The 26,814-nt window shown below is 41.6% G+C and overlaps 4 protein-coding genes and 1 long non-coding RNA gene across 5 annotated transcripts; all 5 read left to right on the forward strand.

Annotated features, from left to right (window-relative positions):
• The first annotated feature begins 488 nt into the window (after positions 1 to 488).
• Positions 489 to 1,794, forward strand: LOC117352011. The gene is made up of 3 exons (XR_004537552.1): positions 489 to 840; positions 1,183 to 1,327; positions 1,727 to 1,794. It is a non-coding gene; the product is annotated as an uncharacterized LOC117352011 (long non-coding RNA).
• LOC117352003 (nitric oxide synthase-interacting protein-like) lies at positions 1,791 to 4,015 on the forward strand. Its single transcript, XM_033927960.1, has 3 exons — positions 1,791 to 2,089; positions 2,922 to 3,072; positions 3,959 to 4,015. Exons 1-3 carry the CDS (start codon positions 1,913 to 1,915, stop codon positions 3,961 to 3,963), a joined length of 333 nt encoding a protein of 110 aa, XP_033783851.1. The 5' UTR covers positions 1,791 to 1,912; the 3' UTR covers positions 3,964 to 4,015.
• Positions 4,016 to 4,156: 141 nt separating this feature from the next.
• On the forward strand, positions 4,157 to 6,246 carry LOC117352009 (nitric oxide synthase-interacting protein-like). Its single transcript, XM_033927967.1, has 3 exons — positions 4,157 to 4,321; positions 5,162 to 5,303; positions 6,190 to 6,246. Exons 1-3 carry the CDS (start codon positions 4,202 to 4,204, stop codon positions 6,192 to 6,194), a joined length of 267 nt encoding a protein of 88 aa, XP_033783858.1. The 5' UTR covers positions 4,157 to 4,201; the 3' UTR covers positions 6,195 to 6,246.
• A 3-nt stretch (positions 6,247 to 6,249) lies between these two features.
• LOC117352004 (nitric oxide synthase-interacting protein-like) lies at positions 6,250 to 8,477 on the forward strand. Its single transcript, XM_033927961.1, has 3 exons — positions 6,250 to 6,552; positions 7,393 to 7,534; positions 8,421 to 8,477. The coding sequence occupies exons 1-3, from the start codon at positions 6,376 to 6,378 to the stop codon at positions 8,423 to 8,425; spliced, it is 324 nt and encodes a 107-aa protein (XP_033783852.1). The 5' UTR covers positions 6,250 to 6,375; the 3' UTR covers positions 8,426 to 8,477.
• Positions 8,478 to 8,480: 3 nt separating this feature from the next.
• On the forward strand, positions 8,481 to 10,715 carry LOC117352005 (nitric oxide synthase-interacting protein-like). Its single transcript, XM_033927962.1, has 3 exons — positions 8,481 to 8,783; positions 9,624 to 9,765; positions 10,659 to 10,715. Exons 1-3 carry the CDS (start codon positions 8,607 to 8,609, stop codon positions 10,661 to 10,663), a joined length of 324 nt encoding a protein of 107 aa, XP_033783853.1. The 5' UTR covers positions 8,481 to 8,606; the 3' UTR covers positions 10,664 to 10,715.
• The last annotated feature ends 16,099 nt before the right edge of the window (positions 10,716 to 26,814 follow it).

Below are 26,814 nucleotides of genomic sequence, written 5' to 3' on the forward strand. Positions count from 1 at the left end.
CGATGCAGTTGGCTGGGGTAGGGGAGAGTTTAGGTTTTACCCACATAAGGCATAAACACATGAATGAGCTTTCAGTGGGGGTATTCTCATACCTGCTTGAAACCTGCCGCATCTCTGGGAGGATCATAAGCGAGGGCTCAGAGTCACAATTTCAGAAATCCCATCGCTATTGTAAAGTCCTCTTACTTGTGATGTCCTGTCCTGTCTGTCTGTCCAAATTAGATTGTCAGCTCTTCTGAGCAGGGGCTGTCTATTGAATGTTAAATGTACAGCGCTGCATACGCCTTTCAGCGCTATAGAAATGATAAATAGTAGTGTTCACGATAAGCCTCAAGACCTCGGTAGTGGCGCGTTTCACGTGAAGACTTTCGCCTCACAATTTGCTTGTATTGTCATTGGTCATGGAGAGACTGTTTCAGGTCACAAATACCCCGATGTAACTTTAATATTTGAAAAACATTTATATGAGGAATAAAGTACATCGGGGCATTTGTGACCTGAAACACTCTCTCCATGCAAGCAAATTGTGAGGCGAGAGTCTTCACGTGAAACAAGTCCCTGCCAAGGTTTATTATAGGTCTGAGGACTTTATAACAGCACTGGCATCTCTGTGAGGAGACGGATGAGTTTGGGTGCTTGAGGGGGAAGGTGTCCTGGGTTACTTTTTTTCCTTCTCCTTGCCATTTCTGGCTGTGCAGGCATATGAAAAGCAGAGGAGCGAGCTGAAGACGGAGCAAGAGGAGCTGAGCAAAGCAGCCAAAGAGTCGCAAGTGAAAGGCTTTCTGGAGAAAGAAATGTCCATTGTCCTCAAACCTCTGAACCCTTTGACCGCATTGCCAGGTACTGTGACTTAGAAAATTCAGACTATATCTTTCATGCTTGAAGCTGGCTTCGTATGCTGTCCAACATCCCGAGGGGTATCCCATATTTGTACACATGTAAACATGGGCAAATTGGCTATGTGAAAATACACCCACTCATATAGTGTGCAGGGGGTGTACGCGATACGTAAAAAACGTACGCATTCCATGCAAGAAAATATGCTACTTGGGCGCAAAAGCGTGGGCATCCTTGCTTGTATTCGATGTGGCAATGAATCCCCTGCCTGAACAGAGCTTGATGTACAGAACTTAATTCTGCTTCTTTGATTATTTTAACTCGTAGTTCCTCTTTATTTTCCAGATTGAAAATGGCCAGTGCAAAAGTCTGCTTTAGTCAGCGAAGAGCCTGTCAATTCTTGCTTTTTTGGGAGTTATATTGTATGGCAGCAGTGTGTGTGTTTGTGTACTCTTTAGCTCACACCTTTTCAATAGTCGCTCAAAACAAGGTAACATAGTAAATGACGGCAGATAGAGACCCAAATGGTCCTTTTGCTTAGATATTTCTTGGCCAGAAACCCAGAGCTCTGCCTGGTAGTGTGCTTAACCGTGCAAGTCTGCCCTGTACTGGCCTTAGTTCTTCAATATATACCATTATTTTCTGATTAGAGATCCTCTGCTTCTTTGAACTCTGTCACCGTTTTCCTCTCCACCTCGGGAGCGCATTCCATGCATCAATTAAAGATGAATTTCCTACCATTATTCTTGAGTCTACCACCCCTCAACCTCAAATTATGTCCTCTGGTTTTACCATTTTCCTTTCTCTGGAAAAGATTTTGTTCTACGTTAATACCTTTCAAGTATTTGAACGTCTGAATCATATCTCCCCTGTCCCTCCTTTCCCCTAGGGTAAACATATTCAGGACTTCCAGTCTCTCCTCATACGTCTTTTGCCGCAAACCTCCTACCATTCTCTGGACCGCTTCAAGTCTTCTTATGTCCTTTGCCAGATACAGTCTCCAAAATTGAACACAATACTCCAAGTGTGGCCTCACCAACAACCCATCCAAGGGCATCAACACCTTCTTCTGCAAATGTACCATCAAGTAGACTTATCTCCTGTTTTGTTAGGCTTGTGTGATGGTGGTGTGATGACTGGTGGAACATTCTCTTATCTTCCTTTCCTTAGCCCTGACGGTTACATCTATGACAAGGAAGCAATCCTGGAATACATTTTGCACCAGAAGAAGGAGATTACCCTGCAGCTGAAGGTACGTTGGCCATGGTTGATTTTCCTAGAGGGCAAAATTAGTGGCGTGTTATTAGACAAGCTGTGAGGACTCTTGCCGATGTGAATGCTGAGAACTAGAAAGAGAAAGTTTGGCTGTGTGAGGGATCACTATTGAAAAGCATCGATGCAGTTGGCTGGGGTAGGGGAGAGTTTAGGTTTTACCCACATAAGGCATGAACACATGAATGAGCTTTCAGTGGGGGTATTCTCATACCTGCTTGAAACCTGCCGCATCTCTGGGAGGATCATAAGCGAGGGCTCAGAGTCACAATTTCAGAAATCCCATCGCTATTGTAAAGTCCTCTTACTTGTGATGTCCTGTCCTGTCTGTCTGTCCAAATTAGATTGTCAGCTCTTCTGAGCAGGGGCTGTCTATTGAATGTTAAATGTACAGCGCTGCATACGCCTTTCAGCGCTATAGAAATGATAAATAGTAGTGTTCACGATAAGCCTCAAGACCTCGGTAGTGGCGCGTTTCACGTGAAGACTTTCGCCTCACAATTTGCTTGTATTGTCATTGGTCATGGAGAGAGCTGTTTCAGGTCACAAATACCCCGATGTAACTTTAATATTTGAAAAACATTTATATGAGGAATAAAGTACATCGGGGCATTTGTGACCTGAAACACTCTCTCCATGCAAGCAAATTGTGAGGCGAGAGTCTTCACGTGAAACAAGTCCCTGCCAAGGTTTATTATAGGTCTGAGGACTTTATAACAGCACTGGCATCTCTGTGAGGAGACGGATGAGTTTGGGTGCTTGAGGGGGAAGGTGTCCTGGGTTACTTTTTTTCCTTCTCCTTGCCATTTCTGGCTGTGCAGGCATATGAAAAGCAGAGGAGCGAGCTGAAGACGGAGCAAGAGGAGCTGAGCAAAGCAGCCAAAGAGTCGCAAGTGAAAGGCTTTCTGGAGAAAGAAATGTCCATTGTCCTCAAACCTCTGAACCCTTTGACCGCATTGCCAGGTACTGTGACTTAGAAAATTCAGACTATATCTTTCATGCTTGAAGCTGGCTTCGTATGCTGTCCAACATCCCGAGGGGTATCCCATATTTGTACACATGTAAACATGGGCAAATTGGCTATGTGAAAATACACCCACTCATATAGTGTGCAGGGGGTGTACGCGATACGTAAAAAACGTACGCATTCCATGCAAGAAAATATGCTACTTGGGCGCAAAAGCGTGGGCATCCTTGCTTGTATTCGATGTGGCAATGAATCCCCTGCCTGAACAGAGCTTGATGTACAGAACTTAATTCTGCTTCTTTGATTATTTTAACTCGTAGTTCCTCTTTATTTTCCAGATTGAAAATGGCCAGTGCAAAAGTCTGCTTTAGTCAGCGAAGAGCCTGTCAATTCTTGCTTTTTTGGGAGTTATATTGTATGGCAGCAGTGTGTGTGTTTGTGTTCTCTTTAGCTCACACCTTTTCAATAGTCGCTCAAAACAAGGTAACATAGTAAATGACGGCAGATAGAGACCCAAATGGTCCTTTTGCTTAGATATTTCTTGGCCAGAAACCCAGAGCTCTGCCTGGTAGTGTGCTTAACCGTGCAAGTCTGCCCTGTACTGGCCTTAGTTCTTCAATATATACCATTATTTTCTGATTAGAGATCCTCTGCTTCTTTGAACTCTGTCACCGTTTTCCTCTCCACCTCGGGAGCGCATTCCATGCATCAATTAAAGATGAATTTCCTACCATTATTCTTGAGTCTACCACCCCTCAACCTCAAATTATGTCCTCTGGTTTTACCATTTTCCTTTCTCTGGAAAAGATTTTGTTCTACGTTAATACCTTTCAAGTATTTGAACGTCTGAATCATATCTCCCCTATCCCTCCTTTCCCCTAGGGTAAACATATTCAGGACTTCCAGTCTCTCCTCATACGTCTTTTGCCGCAAACCTCCTACCATTCTCTGGACCGCTTCAAGTCTTCTTATGTCCTTTGCCAGATACAGTCTCCAAAATTGAACACAATACTCCAAGTGTGGCCTCACCAACAACCCATCCAAGGGCATCAACACCTTCTTCTGCAAATGTACCATCAAGTAGACTTATCTCCTGTTTTGTTAGGCTTGTGTGATGGTGGTGTGATGACTGGTGGAACATTCTCTTATCTTCCTTTCCTTAGCCCTGACGGTTACATCTATGAGAAGGAAGCAATCCTGGAATACATTTTGCACCAGAAGAAGGAGATTACCCTGCAGCTGAAGGTACGTTGGCCATGGTTGATTTTCCTAGAGGGCAAAATTAGTGTCGTGTTATTAGACAAGCTGTGAGGACTCTTGCCGATGTGAATGCTGAGAACTAGAAAGAGAAAGTTTGGCTGTGTGAGGGATCGCTATTGAAAAGCACCGATGCAGTTGGCTGGGGTAGGGGAGAGTTTAGGTTTTACCCACATAAGGCATGAACACATGAATGAGCTTTCAGTGGGGGTATTCTCATACCTGCTTGAAACCTGCCGCATCTCTGGGAGGATCATAAGCGAGGGCTCAGAGTCACAATTTCAGAAATCCCATCGCTATTGTAAAGTCCTCTTACTTGTGATGTCCTGTCCTGTCTGTCTGTCCAAATTAGATTGTCAGCTCTTCTGAGCAGGGGCTGTCTATTGAATGTTAAATGTACAGCGCTGCATACGCCTTTCAGCGCTATAGAAATGATAAATAGTAGTGTTCACGATAAGCCTCAAGACCTCGGTAGTGGCGCGTTTCACGTGAAGACTTTCGCCTCACAATTTGCTTGTATTGTCATTGGTCATGGAGAGAGTGTTTCAGGTCACAAATACCCCGATGTAACTTTAATATTTGAAAAACATTTATATGAGGAATAAAGTACATCGGGGCATTTGTGACCTGAAACACTCTCTCCATACAAGCAAATTGTGAGGCGAGAGTCTTCACGTGAAACAAGTCCCTGCCAAGGTTTATTATAGGTCTGAGGACTTTATAACAGCACTGGCATCTCTGTGAGGAGACGGATGAGTTTGGGTGCTTGAGGGGGAAGGTGTCCTGGGTTACTTTTTTTCCTTCTCCTTGCCATTTCTGGCTGTGCAGGCATATGAAAAGCAGAGGAGCGAGCTGAAGACGGAGCAAGAGGAGCTGAGCAAAGCAGCCAAAGAGTCGCAAGTGAAAGGCTTTCTGGAGAAAGAAATGTCCATTGTCCTCAAACCTCTGAACCCTTTGACCGCATTGCCAGGTACTGTGACTTAGAAAATTCAGACTATATCTTTCATGCTTGAAGCTGGCTTCGTATGCTGTCCAACATCCCGAGGGGTATCCCATATTTGTACACATGTAAACATGGGCAAATTGGCTATGTGAAAATACACCCACTCATATAGTGTGCAGGGGGTGTACGCGATACGTAAAAAACGTACGCATTCCATGCAAGAAAATATGCTACTTGGGCGCAAAAGCGTGGGCATCCTTGCTTGTATTCGATGTGGCAATGAATCCCCTGCCTGAACAGAGCTTGATGTACAGAACTTAATTCTGCTTCTTTGATTATTTTAACTCGTAGTTCCTCTTTATTTTCCAGATTGAAAATGGCCAGTGCAAAAGTCTGCTTTAGTCAGCGAAGAGCCTGTCAATTCTTGCTTTTTTGGGAGTTATATTGTATGGCAGCAGTGTGTGTGTTTGTGTTCTCTTTAGCTCACACCTTTTCAATAGTCGCTCAAAACAAGGTAACATAGTAAATGACGGCAGATAGAGACCCAAATGGTCCTTTTGCTTAGATATTTCTTGGCCAGAAACCCAGAGCTCTGCCTGGTAGTGTGCTTAACCGTGCAAGTCTGCCCTGTACTGGCCTTAGTTCTTCAATATATACCATTATTTTCTGATTAGAGATCCTCTGCTTCTTTGAACTCTGTCACCGTTTTCCTCTCCACCTCGGGAGCGCATTCCATGCATCAATTAAAGATGAATTTCCTACCATTATTCTTGAGTCTACCACCCCTCAACCTCAAATTATGTCCTCTGGTTTTACCATTTTCCTTTCTCTGGAAAAGATTTTGTTCTACGTTAATACCTTTCAAGTATTTGAACGTCTGAATCATATCTCCCCTATCCCTCCTTTCCCCTAGGGTAAACATATTCAGGACTTCCAGTCTCTCCTCATACGTCTTTTGCCGCAAACCTCCTACCATTCTCTGGACCGCTTCAAGTCTTCTTATGTCCTTTGCCAGATACAGTCTCCAAAATTGAACACAATACTCCAAGTGTGGCCTCACCAACAACCCATCCAAGGGCATCAACACCTTCTTCTGCAAATGGACCATCAAGTAGACTTATCTCCTGTTTTGTTAGGCTTGTGTGATGGTGGTGTGATGACTGGTGGAACATTCTCTTATCTTCCTTTCCTTAGCCCTGACGGTTACATCTATGAGAAGGAAGCAATCCTGGAATACATTTTGCACCAGAAGAAGGAGATTACCCTGCAGCTGAAGGTACGTTGGCCATGGTTGATTTTCCTAGAGGGCAAAATTAGTGTCGTGTTATTAGACAAGCTGTGAGGACTCTTGCCGATGTGAATGCTGAGAACTAGAAAGAGAAAGTTTGGCTGTGTGAGGGATCGCTATTGAAAAGCACCGATGCAGTTGGCTGGGGTAGGGGAGAGTTTAGGTTTTACCCACATAAGGCATGAACACATGAATGAGCTTTCAGTGGGGGTATTCTCATACCTGCTTGAAACCTGCCGCATCTCTGGGAGGATCATAAGCGAGGGCTCAGAGTCACAATTTCAGAAATCCCATCGCTATTGTAAAGTCCTCTTACTTGTGATGTCCTGTCCTGTCTGTCTGTCCAAATTAGATTGTCAGCTCTTCTGAGCAGGGGCTGTCTATTGAATGTTAAATGTACAGCGCTGCATACGCCTTTCAGCGCTATAGAAATGATAAATAGTAGTGTTCACGATAAGCCTCAAGACCTCGGTAGTGGCGCGTTTCACGTGAAGACTTTCGCCTCACAATTTGCTTGTATTGTCATTGGTCATGGAGAGAGTGTTTCAGGTCACAAATACCCCGATGTAACTTTAATATTTGAAAAACATTTATATGAGGAATAAAGTACATCGGGGCATTTGTGACCTGAAACACTCTCTCCATACAAGCAAATTGTGAGGCGAGAGTCTTCACGTGAAACAAGTCCCTGCCAAGGTTTATTATAGGTCTGAGGACTTTATAACAGCACTGGCATCTCTGTGAGGAGACGGATGAGTTTGGGTGCTTGAGGGGGAAGGTGTCCTGGGTTACTTTTTTTCCTTCTCCTTGCCATTTCTGGCTGTGCAGGCATATGAAAAGCAGAGGAGCGAGCTGAAGACGGAGCAAGAGGAGCTGAGCAAAGCAGCCAAAGAGTCGCAAGTGAAAGGCTTTCTGGAGAAAGAAATGTCCATTGTCCTCAAACCTCTGAACCCTTTGACCGCATTGCCAGGTACTGTGACTTAGAAAATTCAGACTATATCTTTCATGCTTGAAGCTGGCTTCGTATGCTGTCCAACATCCCGAGGGGTATCCCATATTTGTACACATGTAAACATGGGCAAATTGGCTATGTGAAAATACACCCACTCATATAGTGTGCAGGGGGTGTACGCGATACGTAAAAAACGTACGCATTCCATGCAAGAAAATATGCTACTTGGGCGCAAAAGCGTGGGCATCCTTGCTTGTATTCGATGTGGCAATGAATCCCCTGCCTGAACAGAGCTTGATGTACAGAACTTAATTCTGCTTCTTTGATTATTTTAACTCGTAGTTCCTCTTTATTTTCCAGATTGAAAATGGCCAGTGCAAAAGTCTGCTTTAGTCAGCGAAGAGCCTGTCAATTCTTGCTTTTTTGGGAGTTATATTGTATGGCAGCAGTGTGTGTGTTTGTGTTCTCTTTAGCTCACACCTTTTCAATAGTCGCTCAAAACAAGGTAACATAGTAAATGACGGCAGATAGAGACCCAAATGGTCCTTTTGCTTAGATATTTCTTGGCCAGAAACCCAGAGCTCTGCCTGGTAGTGTGCTTAACCGTGCAAGTCTGCCCTGTACTGGCCTTAGTTCTTCAATATATACCATTATTTTCTGATTAGAGATCCTCTGCTTCTTTGAACTCTGTCACCGTTTTCCTCTCCACCTCGGGAGCGCATTCCATGCATCAATTAAAGATGAATTTCCTACCATTATTCTTGAGTCTACCACCCCTCAACCTCAAATTATGTCCTCTGGTTTTACCATTTTCCTTTCTCTGGAAAAGATTTTGTTCTACGTTAATACCTTTCAAGTATTTGAACGTCTGAATCATATCTCCCCTATCCCTCCTTTCCCCTAGGGTAAACATATTCAGGACTTCCAGTCTCTCCTCATACGTCTTTTGCCGCAAACCTCCTACCATTCTCTGGACCGCTTCAAGTCTTCTTATGTCCTTTGCCAGATACAGTCTCCAAAATTGAACACAATACTCCAAGTGTGGCCTCACCAACAACCCATCCAAGGGCATCAACACCTTCTTCTGCAAATGGACCATCAAGTAGACTTATCTCCTGTTTTGTTAGGCTTGTGTGATGGTGGTGTGATGACTGGTGGAACATTCTCTTATCTTCCTTTCCTTAGCCCTGACGGTTACATCTATGAGAAGGAAGCAATCCTGGAATACATTTTGCACCAGAAGAAGGAGATTACCCTGCAGCTGAAGGTACGTTGGCCATGGTTGATTTTCCTAGAGGGCAAAATTAGTGTCGTGTTATTAGACAAGCTGTGAGGACTCTTGCCGATGTGAATGCTGAGAACTAGAAAGAGAAAGTTTGGCTGTGTGAGGGATCGCTATTGAAAAGCACCGATGCAGTTGGCTGGGGTAGGGGAGAGTTTAGGTTTTACCCACATAAGGCATGAACACATGAATGAGCTTTCAGTGGGGGTATTCTCATACCTGCTTGAAACCTGCCGCATCTCTGGGAGGATCATAAGCGAGGGCTCAGAGTCACAATTTCAGAAATCCCATCGCTATTGTAAAGTCCTCTTACTTGTGATGTCCTGTCCTGTCTGTCTGTCCAAATTAGATTGTCAGCTCTTCTGAGCAGGGGCTGTTTATTGAATGTTAAATGTACAGCGCTGCATACGCCTTTCAGCGCTATAGAAATGATAAATAGTAGTGTTCACGATAAGCCTCAAGACCTCGGTAGTGGCGCGTTTCACGTGAAGACTTTCGCCTCACAATTTGCTTGTATTGTCATTGGTCATGGAGAGAGTGTTTCAGGTCACAAATACCCCGATGTAACTTTAATATTTGAAAAACATTTATATGAGGAATAAAGTACATCGGGGCATTTGTGACCTGAAACACTCTCTCCATACAAGCAAATTGTGAGGCGAGAGTCTTCACGTGAAACAAGTCCCTGCCAAGGTTTATTATAGGTCTGAGGACTTTATAACAGCACTGGCATCTCTGTGAGGAGACGGATGAGTTTGGGTGCTTGAGGGGGAAGGTGTCCTGGGTTACTTTTTTTCCTTCTCCTTGCCATTTCTGGCTGTGCAGGCATATGAAAAGCAGAGGAGCGAGCTGAAGACGGAGCAAGAGGAGCTGAGCAAAGCAGCCAAAGAGTCGCAAGTGAAAGGCTTTCTGGAGAAAGAAATGTCCATTGTCCTCAAACCTCTGAACCCTTTGACCGCATTGCCAGGTACTGTGACTTAGAAAATTCAGACTATATCTTTCATGCTTGAAGCTGGCTTCGTATGCTGTCCAACATCCCGAGGGGTATCCCATATTTGTACACATGTAAACATGGGCAAATTGGCTATGTGAAAATACACCCACTCATATAGTGTGCAGGGGGTGTACGCGATACGTAAAAAACGTACGCATTCCATGCAAGAAAATATGCTACTTGGGCGCAAAAGCGTGGGCATCCTTGCTTGTATTCGATGTGGCAATGAATCCCCTGCCTGAACAGAGCTTGATGTACAGAACTTAATTCTGCTTCTTTGATTATTTTAACTCGTAGTTCCTCTTTATTTTCCAGATTGAAAATGGCCAGTGCAAAAGTCTGCTTTAGTCAGCGAAGAGCCTGTCAATTCTTGCTTTTTTGGGAGTTATATTGTATGGCAGCAGTGTGTGTGTTTGTGTTCTCTTTAGCTCACACCTTTTCAATAGTCGCTCAAAACAAGGTAACATAGTAAATGACGGCAGATAGAGACCCAAATGGTCCTTTTGCTTAGATATTTCTTGGCCAGAAACCCAGAACTCTGCCTGGTAGTGTGCTTAACCGTGCAAGTCTGCCCTGTACTGGCCTTAGTTCTTCAATATATACCATTATTTTCTGATTAGAGATCCTCTGCTTCTTTGAACTCTGTCACCGTTTTCCTCTCCACCACCTCCCTCGGGAGCGCATTCCATGCATCGATTAAAGATGAATTTCCTACCATTATTCTTGAGTCTACCACCCCTCAACCTCAAATTATGTCCTCTGGTTTTACCATTTTCCTTTCTCTGGAAAAGATTTTGTTCTACGTTAATACCTTTCAAGTATTTGAACGTCTGAATCATATCTCCCCTATCCCTCCTTTCCCCTAGGGTAAACATATTCAGGACTTCCAGTCTCTCCTCATACGTCTTTTGCCGCAAACCTCCTACCATTCTCTGGACCGCTTCAAGTCTTCTTATGTCCTTTGCCAGATACAGTCTCCAAAATTGAACACAATACTCCAAGTGTGGCCTCACCAACAACCCATCCAAGGGCATCAACACCTTCTTCTGCAAATGGACCATCAAGTAGACTTATCTCTTGTTTTTTTAGGCTTGTGTGATGGTGGTGTGATGACTGGTGGAACATTCTCTTATCTTCCTTTCCTTAGCCCTGACGGTTACATCTATGAGAAGGAAGCAATCCTGGAATACATTTTGCACCAGAAGAAGGAGATTACCCTGCAGCTGAAGGTACGTTGGCCATGGTTGATTTTCCTAGAGGGCAAAATTAGTGTCGTGTTATTAGACAAGCTGTGAGGACTCTTGCCGATGTGAATGCTGAGAACTAGAAAGAGAAAGTTTGGCTGTGTGAGGGATCGCTATTGAAAAGCACCGATGCAGTTGGCTGGGGTAGGGGAGAGTTTAGGTTTTACCCACATAAGGCATGAACACATGAATGAGCTTTCAGTGGGGGTATTCTCATACCTGCTTGAAACCTGCCGCATCTCTGGGAGGATCATAAGCGAGGGCTCAGAGTCACAATTTCAGAAATCCCATCGCTATTGTAAAGTCCTCTTACTTGTGATGTCCTGTCCTGTCTGTCTGTCCAAATTAGATTGTCAGCTCTTCTGAGCAGGGGCTGTCTATTGAATGTTAAATGTACAGCGCTGCATACGCCTTTCAGCGCTATAGAAATGATAAATAGTAGTGTTCACGATAAGCCTCAAGACCTCGGTAGTGGCGCGTTTCACGTGAAGACTTTCGCCTCACAATTTGCTTGTATTGTCATTGGTCATGGAGAGAGTGTTTCAGGTCACAAATACCCCGATGTAACTTTAATATTTGAAAAACATTTATATGAAGAATTAAGTACATCGGGGCATTTGTGACCTGAAACACTCTCTCCATGCAAGCAAATTGTGAGGCGAGAGTCTTCACGTGAAACAAGTCCCTGCCAAGGTTTATTATAGGTCTGAGGACTTTATAACAGCACTGGCATCTCTGTGAGGAGACGGATGAGTTTGGGTGCTTGAGGGGGAAGGTGTCCTGGGTTACTTTTTTTTCCTTCTCCTTGCCATTTCTGGCTGTGCAGGCATATGAAAAGCAGAGGAGTGAGCTGAAGACGGAACAAGAGGAGCTGAGCAAAGCAGTCAAAGAGTCGCAAGTGAAAGGCTTTCTGGAGAAAGAAATGTCCATTGTCCTCAAACCTGTGAACCATTTGACCGCAGTGCCAGGTACTGTGACTTAGAAAATTCAGACTATATCTTTCATGCTTGAAGCTGGCTTCGTATGCTGTCCAACATCCCGAGGGGTATCCCATATTTGTACACATGTAAACATGGGCAAATTGGCTATGTGAAAATACACCCACTCATATAGTGTGCAGGGGGTGTACGCGGTACGAAAAAAACGTACGCATTCCATGCAAGAAAATATGCTACTTGGGCGCAAAAGCGTGGGCATCCTTCCTTGTATTCGATGTGGCAATGAATCCCCTGACTGAACAGAGCTTGATGTACCGAACTTAATTCTGCTTCTTTGATTATTTTAACTCGTAGTTCCTCTTTATTTTCCAGATTGAAAATGGCCAGTGCAAAAGTCTGCTTTAGTCAGCGAAGAGCCTGTCAATTCTTGCTTTTTTGGGAGTTATATTGTATGGCAGCAGTGTGTGTGTTTGTGTACTCTTTAGCTCACACCTTTTCAATAGTCGCTCAAAACAAGGTAACATAGTAAATGACGGCAGATAGAGACCCAAATGGTCCTTTTGCTTAGATATTTCTTGGCCAGAAACCCAGAGCTCTGCCTGGTAGTGTGCTTAACCGTGCAAGTCTGCCCTGCACTGGCCTTAGTTCTTCAATATATACCATTATTTTCTGATTAGAGATCCTCTGCTTCTTTGAACTCTGTCACCGTTTTCCTCTCCACCACCTCCCTCGGGAGCGCATTCCATGCATCAATTAAAGATGAATTTCCTACCATTATTCTTGAGTCTACCACCCCTCAACCTCAAATTATGTCCTCTGGTTTTACCATTTTCCTTTCTCTGGAAAAGATTTTGTTCTACGTTAATACCTTTCAAGTATTTGAACGTCTGAATCATATCTCCCCTGTCCCTCCTTTCCCCTAGGGTAAACATATTCAGGACTTCCAGTCTCTCCTCATACGTCTTTTGCCGCAAACCTCCTACCATTCTCTGGACCGCTTCAAGTCTTCTTATGTCCTTTGCCAGATACAGTCTCCAAAATTGAACACAATACTCCAAGTGTGGCCTCACCAACAACCCATCCAAGGGCATCAACACCTTCTTCTGCAAATGGACCATCAAGTAGACTTATCTCCTGTTTTGTTAGGCTTGTGTGATGGTGGTGTGATGACTGGTGGAACATTCTCTTATCTTCCTTTCCTTAGCCCTGACGGTTACATCTATGAGAAGGAAGCAATCCTGGAATACATTTTGCACCAGAAGAAGGAGATTACCCTGCAGCTGAAGGTACGTTGGCCATGGTTGATTTTCCTAGAGGGCAAAATTAGTGTCGTGTTATTAGACAAGCTGTGAGGACTCTTGCCGATGTGAATGCTGAGAACTAGAAAGAGAAAGTTTGGCTGTGTGAGGGATCGCTATTGAAAAGCACCGATGCAGTTGGCTGGGGTAGGGGAGAGTTTAGGTTTTACCCACATAAGGCATGAACACATGAATGAGCTTTCAGTGGGGGTATTCTCATACCTGCTTGAAACCTGCCGCATCTCTGGGAGGATCATAAGCGAGGGCTCAGAGTCACAATTTCAGAAATCCCATCGCTATTGTAAAGTCCTCTTACTTGTGATGTCCTGTCCTGTCTGTCTGTCCAAATTAGATTGTCAGCTCTTCTGAGCAGGGGCTGTCTATTGAATGTTAAATGTACAGCGCTGCATACGCCTTTCAGCGCTATAGAAATGATAAATAGTAGTGTTCACGATAAGCCTCAAGACCTCGGTAGTGGCGCGTTTCACGTGAAGACTTTCGCCTCACAATTTGCTTGTATTGTCATTGGTCATGGAGAGAGTGTTTCAGGTCACAAATACCCCGATGTAACTTTAATATTTGAAAAACATTTATATGAGGAATAAAGTACATCGGGGCATTTGTGACCTGAAACACTCTCTCCATACAAGCAAATTGTGAGGCGAGAGTCTTCACGTGAAACAAGTCCCTGCCAAGGTTTATTATAGGTCTGAGGACTTTATAACAGCACTGGCATCTCTGTGAGGAGACGGATGAGTTTGGGTGCTTGAGGGGGAAGGTGTCCTGGGTTACTTTTTTTTCCTTCTCCTTGCCATTTCTGGCTGTGCAGGCATATGAAAAGCAGAGGAGCGAGCTGAAGACGGAGCAAGAGGAGCTGAGCAAAGCAGCCAAAGAGTCGCAAGTGAAAGGCTTTCTGGAGAAAGAAATGTCCATTGTCCTCAAACCTCTGAACCCTTTGACCGCATTGCCAGGTACTGTGACTTAGAAAATTCAGACTATATCTTTCATGCTTGAAGCTGGCTTTGTATGCTGGGGTTTATATCATTAAGATTTTGACATTCGGACAGTTGCTTCACCTATAATGAGACCTTTTCTAAAAAAATAATTTGAAAAATGGAAAAAAGTGATCTTGAGTGAATGAAAATTTTGTCTATATAATCGTAAACGGAGTTTTTTTATAAACCTGTGATGATGTGCTGAGGGCTGGGTACTTGTGTAGTCCCAACCTCCCACAATTGAGGTTTATTTTTCTCCGTATTCTTCTTATTATTATTATTATGATTTCCATATGTTCTCAGTGATATCAATGCTTCTGTCGGATGCAGTTTGAATGAGCCTCTGCTATTAACTATACTTTACAATACGTATAAATATACATTTATTTATTATTACGATTGTATTCCAAAAAATTGCTAGTTGTACAACTTCAACTGAGGAATATTAATGGCACAGCTATGGGAAAGTGGATTTGGCTTCTCAGATGGTCAAAGGACTGAGATTTTGCAAGCACCGGCTTTGTCTATTAATGAGGAAACACATGATACTGATTTGCTTGGTTAGACATTGAAAAAATTATGAAACAATTAATACAAATGGAGTTGCAAAGTGCTAGTTTAGTGGAATATTGCAAAAATGAAATTATTCCAAGAGGCTTGAGAATGAGAACAGCCCCACAAATGTTTACTGATAATAGCGATTTCATTACAACTTGGAATCAAATTCTAAATCGCTGTTCATTAGATTTAATGCTTTTGTTGATTAAAACTTTACAAGGGAAAATTGTAGAGACTAAACTTAAACATGATGAACTTATAATAGAAGCACAAAAGAATAATGACTTTGATGACAAACTAGCAGAGTCCAACTCTAGAATGGATAAATTACGGAGGGAAGTGAGGACTAATAAATGGAAGAAGTTCCAGAGAGATCAGAAAGACTATCAAACAGGATATGTATACAGATGGATGAATGTCAATTATAAAGCAAAGACAGTTAGATTCACAACTTCAGGTGAATCGTCAGATAACATGAATAGTGAAAGCACTTCTACATCGGAGGATCAGAACGGGGATCAGGGTCAACCAGACAAATTATAGGACACACACGGGGAGGCCGAAACGTTCGCGGCAGAGGGACATATCGAGGACGATCACGTGCCCGAACCCAGAAGAAACGGAATCAATAGTGATCAATATTTCCAATAAGATCTTAACTTCTGAGGAGACAAAGTTACTATCAAAGGGACTTACTTTTGTCCCGACAGCTGCCCACAATGCGTTTCAAGCCCAAATTGATCTTGAAAAATTTTTACGTAGATTACATCTATGTTCGTTCTTTTTTGAACATCCTAGCTCTATTCTAGACACGTCTTGTGTATATCCGAAATCAACTTGGAGTCCCCCGGGCCCTCCTAATCCGATTATACAAGCTTTCAAAAGTCTGATGATCCAAGAACTTCAGAACATAAATGAGATAGCTAGTTTTCAAAGAGGTTTCATAATTTATCCTTTTCAGAACATGAGGCCCTCCAGAAGTTAGTAAAGACCCTACTATAGTAATCAGAAGGGCGGATAAGGGAGGTGCTGTAGTAGTTTGGGGTCGTGACCTCTATATTGCAGAAGCAAACATTCAACTGTTAAATCAGGACACGTACCTTAAATTAGATCAAGATCCCTCTCAGGAGATTTTTGAAATGATTGCAGACATCTGTAAGGATGCAATGAAAAGTGGCTTTCTCACTAAAAAAGAACATGCGTTTCTCACACCCCAATGTTATAAAATACCCATATTTTATCTTTTACCAAAGATTCATAAAAATACTCAATGTCCTCCCGGAAGGCCAATTGTTTCGGCCCGGGATTCGTTATTAGAAAGAACAAGCAAATATATTGATAAACAACTTCAATGTTTCCTTATAACGATCAAATCATATTTACAGGATACCACCCAGTTTTTAAACAAACTGAATGAGTTTACATCTGGAACATCTACAAATTATATACTGGCAACTTTCGACGTTTGCTCATTGTATACTAGTATCCCGCAAGAAGAAGCTCTATCAGTACTTGTAGATTTATGGAACTCTCAACCTTCTCATAATACTACACATACTATCTTTTTGAGAGATCTATGTACAGTAGCGTTGAAAAATAATTATTTTATTTTCAATGGAGAATTCTTTAAACAACTTACAGGGATAGCAATGGGCGTCGTTTGCACCAACAATAGCCAATCTTTATATGTCCGGGTTCGAAGAAGTTTTTGTCTATTCACTGCCTGAATTTCGATATGTTGCCAAATGGTGGCGCTTCATAGATGACATTTTTGTCATTTGGTCGGGTACTTTACCACAACTTTTTGAATTTGCCGAAAAAATAAATCAATGTCATCAATCTATCAAATTTACTATGTCACACAGTAATGAGAGCATTAGTTTTTTAGATGTGCTCATTCAGAAGAAAAATAACAGTTTGGAGACTTCGGTTTTTCATAAAAAAACTGATAGAAATACACTATTAAAATTTGATAGTATGCATCCAGTTCACCTAAAAACGAGCATTCCTTTTGCACAATTTCTTAGATACAGAAGGATTTGCAATACTAAAGAAAGATTTATACAAGAAGCAAAAACATTAGAACATAAATTGATATCAAGAGATTATCCTGCTAAGTTAGTTAAAAGAGCTAGAAAACGAGCATTACACAATCCTAGAGAAACATTGCTGGATTATAAGAAATCTCAAGTTGAAGAAACAATCATCCCTTGTGTGATTAAACAAACTCGTATGTCACCTCAGATTATTAGAAGATATAAAAAACATCTTCCTCTTCTTCAAACTTTACCCTGTTTTGAGAATAAACGATTTATTTTTTCTCAATCAAGGAATAAAAATTTAAGTGACTGGCTGTGTCATACTGCTAAAGAGAAATTTATAGAAGAAGATCTTAGCACACACCGGGGCATAAGCCATGTGGCCATTGCTCAAATTGCAAGATAATGGCTGAGGTTTCTTCTTTTATTAATCCTTCTGATGGTAAAAAATACTCTATATCATATATCCTCATGTCAATCTAAATATCATCTATACAGTTCAATGTCCATGCGACCTTTTATACATAGGTCAGACATCACGGACTCTAACAGTCAGAATGACTGAACATAAAAGTTGTATTAATACCCGGAAGTTAACAGCGCCTATGGTAGCTCACTGTATTCAGTGCAATCACAAATTTGAAAATTTGAAATGTTGGGTGATTGAAAAACTACCCTTGACTCAAAGAAGAGGGGACATTAGAAGAATATTATGGCAGAAAGAACAACGTTGGATCAACAGGTTACAGACAATTGAACCATTAGGGCTGAATACAACTTATGAGTGGCAACCGTTCCTGTGAACTAGTAAAAATTTCTTGTTATGACAGCTGACAGGGTGGTCTGTTTAATTGCCGATGTTTGGCCTATCACGCATCACGCTTTGTGATGACGTCATGACGCCCAGTTCGTTTGATATTCGAACTGGGCGCGTCTCACAGTCCCGACTCCATTTTGAGAAGAGCCAGCGTTTGTAGGGATTGCAGGAAAGAAGGAGACACCTGAAGATGGCAGATATCCCCTGAAGTAGCCAGTTGAGGCGAAACAGAAAGTCTTTTCTGTCGGGATTAGGAGCGGATGGTCTCCTTGGAATTTTTCACCTCTTCAGATGAGTGTTTTTTCCCTTTAGTGTGGTTTTGTTGCATATTGTGCCTCTGAAAATTCCTGCACAAATGAAATCGAGCTGTAGCCTTCATTACTAATTTAGTTAAGTTTGGGGTTCATATCATTAAGATTTTGACATTCGGACAGTTGCTTCACCTATAATGAGACCTTTTCTAAAAAAAATTTGAAAAATGGAAAAAAGTGATCTTGAGTGAATGAAAATTTTGTCTATATAAACGTAAACGGAGTTTTTTTATAAACCTGTGATGATGTGCTGAGGGCTGGGTACTTGTGTAGTCCCAACCTCCCACAATTGAGGTTTATTTTTCTCCGTATTCTTCTTATTATTATTATTATGATTTCCATATGTTCTCAGTGATATCAATGCTTCTGTCGGATGCAGTTTGAATGAGCCTCTGCTATTAACTATACTTTACAATACGTATAAATATACATTTATTAATTATTACGATTGTATTCCAAAAAATTGCTATTTGTATGCTGTCCAACATCCCGAGGGGTATCCCATATTTGTACACATGTAAACATGGGCAAATTGGCTATGTGAAAATACACCCACTCATATAGTGTGCAGGGGGTGTACGCGATACGTAAAAAACGTACGCATTCCATGCAAGAAAATATGCTACTTGGGCGCAAAAGCGTGGGCATCCTTGCTTGTATTCGATGTGGCAATGAATCCCCTGCCTAAACAGAGCTTGATGTACAGAACTTAATTCTGCTTCTTTGATTATTTTAACTCGTAGTTCCTCTTTATTTTCCAGATTGAAAATGGCCAGTGCAAAAGTCTGCTTTAGTCAGCGAAGAGCCTGTCAATTCTTGCTTTTTTGGGAGTTATATTGTATGGCAGCAGTGTGTGTGTTTGTGTACTCTTTAGCTCACACCTTTTCAATAGTCGCTCAAAACAAGGTAACATAGTAAATGACGGCAGATAGAGACCCAAATGGTCCTTTTGCTTAGATATTTCTTGGCCAGAAACCCAGAGCTCTGCCTGGTAGTGTGCTTAACCGTGCACATCTGCCCTGTACTGGCCTTAGTTCTTCAATATATACCATTATTTTCTGATTAGAGATCTTCTGCTTCTTTGAACTCTGTCACCGTTTTCCTCTCCACCACCTCCCTCGGGAGCGCATTCCATGCATCGATTAAAGATGAATTTCCTACCATTATTCTTGAGTCTACCACCCCTCAACCTCAAATTATGTCCTCTGGTTTTACCATTTTCCTTTCTCTGGAAAAGATTTTGTTCTACGTTAATACCTTTCAAGTATTTGAACGTCTGAATCATATCTCCCCTGTCCCTCCTTTCCCCTAGGGTAAACATATTCAGGACTTCCAGTCTCTCCTCATACGTCTTTTGCCGCAAACCTCCTACCATTCTCTGGACCGCTTCAAGTCTTCTTATGTCCTTTGCCAGATACAGTCTCCACAATTGAACACAATACTCCAAGTGTGGCCTCACCAACAACCCGTCCAAGGGCATCAACACCTTCTTCTGCAACAGAGTAGACACGCCGGATGGTGTGAAGGACCTGGCGAAGCTTGAAGAATGGTTTGAAATTTGGCAGCTAAAATTTAATGCTAAGAAATGCAAGGTCATGCATTTGGGCTGCAAAAAACAGAGGGAACGGTACAGTTTATTGGGGAAAGAACTTATGCGCACGACGGAAGAGGGGGATTTGGGCGTGATTGTATGTGATAATGTTAAGATGTCATAAATCACCACTTAAATTATTATTGTGAAATTCACTATCCACCTGATACAATGCGCTGTCGCACAAAATTCAAATATAATCTTCTGACACAATATTTTTGAGATTAACTGGGATCTCAAGTGCTCACAGCCATAGTATTGACGTATATTTCAAAATCAATGGCCGATACCGTGAGCTATCATTGAACCCTTATGTAATCTCTATGCATTCTATTGTGTCTACTTTTTTCTTTTTCCTTTTATAGTTTTTCCTTTTATAAAATATATAAATTATTTGTTTTACTTTCCCATATAGTGTGAAACCACTTATCTTATTTTCTTTCTTAGTGTTTCTCTTGATGTTCGTTCACTTCAATATTTTATTCTCACTTCCTTCATTGGATATTGTATTTTACTTTCTTTCTACGGAAGATCTCCGTTTCGCACCCAAATTTTAATGTGGGGCTTCGTCAGGAAAGCGATAACATTCACTATAGAAAAAGCAAATTTCATTAATATTCACTTTAAAAACGGGTACACCCTTAATTCTTACCTATTTATATTAATGTTTTAATACTTTGCGCTAAACTTGGTGATATGGTGATAGCCATTGGGGACAATTTTTCCTTATTCTACAATTTTTACATCATATATATTATATTATAATTCTTCTTGAAAAATAGAGGTTATCCAGGTAGGGAAATAAAAAAGTCTTATCGCAGGGCGAAGCACAATCATCCTGAATGGCTTTTGCAACCTTCGAGGCTAGAAGTTTCCAGTGCTCAGGAAAACAGGGGGGACTATAATATAAATAAGGAAGTGTCCACATTCATACTTAGATACAATTCTTTATCTGAACATGTAGCCAGAGTGATTCGGAACCATTGGCGAATAGTGCAACGTAGTCCTTGCTTTGAAAACACTAAACTACGGTTAACCTACACTCGAGGTAGAAATTTGAGGGAACACCTTAGATATAAAGTAGATAAAAAACAACCAAATGTAGAACGAAGAGGGTTTCATTCACAATGTGGTGCATGCCAGATCTGTCAATTAACAATTCAAGGCAGTGTATTTGAACATCCAAGAAATCACAGGCAATATACCCTACAATATATGACTACATGTAAGTCAGATCATGTAGTATATATTATTACATGTCCCTGCCAGAAAATTTATGTAGGGAAAACAACTAGGCGGTTGAATGTACGAATGGCGGAACATAAGTCTTGTTTGAAACATCAAAGAAAAGAAGCCCCACTAGTAGCCCATTGCATGCAATATAATCACGATTTTCAACAGCTAAAATGTATGGTAATTGATAAAATTGAAACATCAGTACGAGGAGGAGATAGGGGGAGAAAGCTGCTACAGGCAGAACAAAGGTGGATTGAGCGTTTGGGTAGCCTACAACCCCAAGGGCTGAATATAGCCATTAACTGGCAAACCTTTTTTTGAAAGAAAAACTAGAAGCAAATGAGAAAAATGTTTATAAGTGTAAATGAGAAGTGAGTTTTATATATATAAAAATAAGGATTGCTAGTTATAATGAAGGACAGTAAAATTTCGTTTGATTCGGTTCATCTCAGTCAAATTTGAATGACGTCATGACGTACGTTTAGGGGGTGGAGTCTAAGTAGGGCCGTGGCTTCTCTGGTTTCACCGGATGTGATGTCAGACGCCACCGATAAGTTTTAAATAAGAAAGAGTCAGAGCCTGGCGCATTCTCCGATTGATAGTAGCTGGGTATGGAGACCAAGAAGAAGTCTCTTAGAATTGCTGTGAGACCCCAGTCTAAAGAATCTTCATTTCATGTCATGATCATAAGCGAGGTAGGCGAAAAGGCTATTTTGAGTAGAAGGGGGTATAGAGGATATATGTGTGTTATGGAGGGGTGGATTCTTGTGTCTGTAACACAGCGTGTTATATATTAGATAATATAAGGCAGAAGGAAGTTTAAAACATTATGCAAAGAAGAATTATAATTATATTATATATGATGTAAAAATTGTAGAATAAGGAAAAATTGTCCCCAATGGCTATCACCATATCACCAAGTTTAGCGCAAAGTATTAAAACATTAATATAAATAGGTAAGAATTAAGGGTGTACCCGTTTTTAAAGTGAATATTAATGAAATTTGCTTTTTCTATAGTGAATGTTATCGCTTTCCTGACGAAGCCCCACATTAAAATTTGGGTGCGAAACGGAGATCTTCCGTAGAAAGAAAGTAAAATACAATATCCAATGAAGGAAGTGAGAATAAAATATTGAAGTGAACGAACATCAAGAGAAACACTAAGAAAGAAAATAAGATAAGTGGTTTCACACTATATGGGAAAGTAAAACAAATAATTTATATATTTTATAAAAGGAAAAACTATAAAAGAAAAAAGGAAAAAGAAAAATGTAGACACAATAGAATGCATAGAGATTACATAAGGGTTCAATGATAGCTCACGGTATCGGCCATTGATTTTGAAATATACGTCAATACTATGGCTGTGAGCACTTGAGATCCCAGTTAATCTCAAAAATATTGTGTCAGAAGATTATATTTGAATTTTGTGCGACAGCGCATTGTATCAGGTGGATAATGTTAAGGTGGCCAAACAGGTTGAAAAGGTGACGGCGAAAGCTAGAAGGTTGTTAGGTTGCATAGGGAGAGGCACGGCCAGTAGGAAAAAAGGGGGTATTGATGCCTTTGAATAAGGCTCTTTTGAGATCTCATTTAGAATATTGTGTACCATTCTGGAGGCCGCACCTTCAAATAGATGTAAAAAGTATTGAGTCGGTCCAGAGGAAGGCTACTAAAATGGTATGTGGTCTTCGTGATAAGGCGTATGGGGACAGACAATCTGTATACTTTGGAGGAAAGGCGGGAGAGGGGACATATGATAGAAATGTTTAAATACCTATGTAATATAAATGTGCATGAGTCGAGTTTCTTTCATTTGAAAGGAAACTCTGCAATGAGAGGGCATAGGATGACGTTAAGAGGTGATAGGCTCTGGAGTAATCTAAGGAAATACTTTTTTACAGAAAGGGTGGTAGATATATGGAACAGTCTCCCAGAAGAGGTGGCGGAGACAGAGACTGTGTCTTAATTCAAAAGGGCCTGGGATAGGCACGTGGGATCTCTCAGAGAGAGAAAGCGATAATGCATAACGCAGATGGGCAGACTAGATGGGCCATTTGGCCTTTATCTGGCATCATGTTTTTATGCTAATTATCCCGGAACCACAACCCTCAGAATTTTCTGATTCTGGACATGTTATGTCAGGCAACAATGATATACATCTTGGTTTAATGGGTTCGATATATTTATTATTATGATTATGCCAGTTCATTCATCTGCCACTCTTGAGGAGGGCAGTGGATAGGAAATGAGGCACTTATACGCCCCTTTTCCACCCCAAATATTCTGTGACATGCTTCTTCTCAGGAGGCACCAGCCCAAGGTCCTGTGCCTGGATAAGCTCCCTGTTAGCATTGCGAACAGAAACGGGTCAGGTGTAATGGAAATACACAGAAAAACACCTCAGCGGGACAGGATTGGCCCATCAGAGTTCCCAATATCGATTCATCTTTTATTTTTGAAATCCATTTAATCATGGATATACCCTCTCTAAAAATACGTAACAGCATGATGTTCTTCCGAGGAACTGGTACTCTTCTCCAAACTCCAGGAGCATCGGGTGCACATTCCCATCCCTTCTGCTTAGGCTCCCACCGCCCTGAAGACCTGGTGCTACTGCTGTCCAGCCCAGGGAAGCTTTTAGCCTCATTAGCTAAGAGACGGTGATGTCCTGTATGACCCAGTTCAAATGCAGTGGAAACACAGGAATATTCAAAGTCTCCATCCCTCTCTGGATTAGTTAACGAATGGATCCAGTCCACCTTTTATCCCCACTGAATGCCATGCTGATTGCCTCAAGACAAAGCAGTGGACAATTAGAACAAGTCTCTGCACGCAGTGGGATAAAATTCAGGAGTGAATCAGTTTGGTCGACCTGGGATGGAGCAGCAAATCCACGGTCATTTGAGACTCGCTAGACCAGCCCTCAGGATGGCTACTGAAGCAGCCTGTGCTGTGTAGAAGCTGTGGAGCAGGGGTCTCCAAAGTCCCTCCTCGAGCGCCGAATCCAGTCAGGTTTTCGGGATTTCCCCAATGAATATGCACTGAAAGTATTACATGCACATAGATCTCATGGATATTCATTGGGGGATTCCCGAAAACCTGACTTGATTCGGCCCTCGAGGAGAGACTTTGGAGACCCCTGCTGTGGAGTCTTCCCTAGAAGCTGGTATGCGATCCCAGGGCTACCAAGTTTCCCAGTTCCAGGCTGGAGCCTTTTTGGCCAGTCCTGGTTTTGAACCTCCATCCTAACGCACTATGGGATTCGTAGTCCCTGCTTTTACCCACTGAACTTTGTGCTGAAAATCAAAGATATCAAGGATAAGGCTGTCAGAAACCCAGAACGGACCTATGATCTCCCTTCTGGAACTGGGCAATTTGGCAGTTGTGGCACAATGCCTCCAAAATACATGTCTCTAAGATGTTATAAGCAAGGAGTTAATATATTGAACATTTGTCATCCTTCTAATATAATTATAATACACATGTTGAACATATAACTTTTAAATGTGCTAAAAGTCATAAGTATAAAGACACTGCAGAGAAACTTGTTAAATGTTCTGAATGTGCTATGCATTTTAGGCATGCTTTGTTTCTGCAATATCATATAAAGACACATATTTGCATGCTTAATTGATAAATGTCAATATTGTACTTGATTTAAGATTTGAAATGAATAAAGATTAAAAAAATAAAATAAAATAGACACATACTGAAGAGATACCTTTTAAATGTTCTGAATGTGATAAATATAAAGACACTGAAGAAAAACCTTTTAAATGTTCTAAAAGTTATAAGTATAAAGACACTGAAGAGTAATCCGTTAAATGTTCTGAATGTGATATGCATTTCAGGCATGCTTTGTTTCTGCAATATCATATAAATACACATACTGAAGGGAAACCACTTTAATGTTCTGAATGTAATAAGTATAAATATAATGAAGAGAAACCTTTTAAATGGTATGAATGTGATAAGTCCTGTAAGACCCTGTTCAAATGCAATGGAAACACAAGAATATTCAAAGTCTCCATCCCTCTCTGGATTAGTTAACGAATGTATCCAGTCCACCTTTTATCGCCACTGAATGCCAGTCTGATTTCCTCAAGACAAAGCAGTAGACAGTTAGAACAAGTCCCTGCAAGTAGTGGGATAAAATTCAGGACTGAATGAGTTTGGTCGACCTGAGATTGAGCAGCAAATCCAAGGTCATTTGAGACTCGCTAGACCAACCCTCAGGATGGCTGTGCAGAAGCTGTGGAGTCTTCCCTAAAGGCTGGTAAGCGACCCCCCAGGGCTACCAAGTTTCCCAGTTCCAGGCTGGAGCCTTTTTGGCCAGTCCTGGTTTTGAACCTCCATCCTAACGCACTATGGGATTCGTAGTCCCTGCTTTTACCCACTGAACTTTGTGCTGAAAATCAAAGAGATCAAGGATAAGGCTGTCATAAACCCAGAACTGACCTATGATCTCCCTTCTGGATCTGGGCAATTTGGCAGTTGTGGCACAATGCCTCCAAAATACATGTCTCTAAGATGTTATAAGCAAGGAGTTAATATACTGAACATTTGTCATCCTTCTACTGCCCTTTGTATGTTTTAATAGATAAGCGAGAGGTAAAAATAAATTCCAGAATGTTTAAGGTAGAAGACCTCCAGCTAGCTGGCCGGTCTGAGGAGGGACAGAGAAGGTGGGGTGCAGTGAACATTGCTGTAAATTTATATCAATGATTAAGCGATTATACCTGTATTCTGAGGAATGGCCACAGGAGGACAGCACTGAGCTATTAAATGTAATTGGCGCCCTCCTGTGGCGCTATCCAGAATAACACCTATAAATCTAAGATTTGAAATCCAGCACAAAATTTCTTTAGATGCATTTTGTTTTTATTTATAGATTTATTTATTTGGTTGCTTAGCCCATCCTCCCAAAAGAGCCCAGAATGGGTTACAGATCAGCATACATAGTATAATTAAATAACTGCATAGCACAGACAGATACTCTTACAAAGAATGTTGTTAATTTTCCTGGGAACAGTATTTCAGATGCATTCAGGTAACAATTTAGAAGTCAGAGTCTATGATTGCAGTCCAGTTCATGTGGGGATTTAAATACACAGGCGGTCCCTGCTCAGAAGTGCTGACAATCTAATTTAGACTGTAAGGAGAAGGAGAAGTATAAGTGGGAGAAAACGTGATGCAGCCTCCCATCAGCCCACTGGTTGTTTGAATTTTAAATCCAAAACAAGGCTGGAGAAGTATAAGGTGGAGAAAAAGAGAGCCAAACTTCATCAGTCCAGTGGTGGACTAGAGGAAAGCTTTGCTACCTTGCACCAAAGAGTCTTGGGTTCGACTCCCGTGCTAGGATGTTTGTATTTTAAAATCCAAATCAAAGCATGAAAGGTTTAAAGTTAAGAAACCGAAAGCATCTAGTACCTGCCTCACTGGTGGCTCAATGGATAAAGCACTTCCACTTGATACAGGAGATCGTGGGTTCGAGTCCAGCTTAGCCAGAGGCTAGGTGGGACCAGAGCTGGTAAGTAGATGGGTTGAAGGGGGGGTTTGTCAGAAACTAGGTGGAAACAGAGAAGGAGGTTAGATAGATCCTGAAGAGGTGGGGGGGACTAGGCAGACCAGGGGTAGGAGGGGCCGGGTATCTCTGTGTTTTAAGTATACTTCATGAAAATTAATAACCTTTGCTACTTTTTACTATGATTGGACTACATTTGAGTAAAACTACCCTCTTCTCTTCGAGCAGTATCAACCCCTACTCCTTAGCTGAGACTTGAACCCTCAGTCTCCTGTTACTAAGCCAGCACACAACTCTTTAAACATCAAGAGCTTTTCAGAACTTATAGTTATCCATTTCTGGGTTCAAATCCTAGCAGTTGACACAGACAAAAAAAAAAAAAAGATTTGAACCCTTAACTTCCTCTTACCCTCTTCTCTTGAACCCTCAGCCTCTTCTCTTGGACCCTCAGCCTCTTCCCTTGGAGC

This window comes from Geotrypetes seraphini, chromosome 19 (assembly GCF_902459505.1).
Source record: "Geotrypetes seraphini chromosome 19, aGeoSer1.1, whole genome shotgun sequence".
NCBI classification, from domain to species: domain Eukaryota; kingdom Metazoa; phylum Chordata; class Amphibia; order Gymnophiona; family Dermophiidae; genus Geotrypetes; species Geotrypetes seraphini.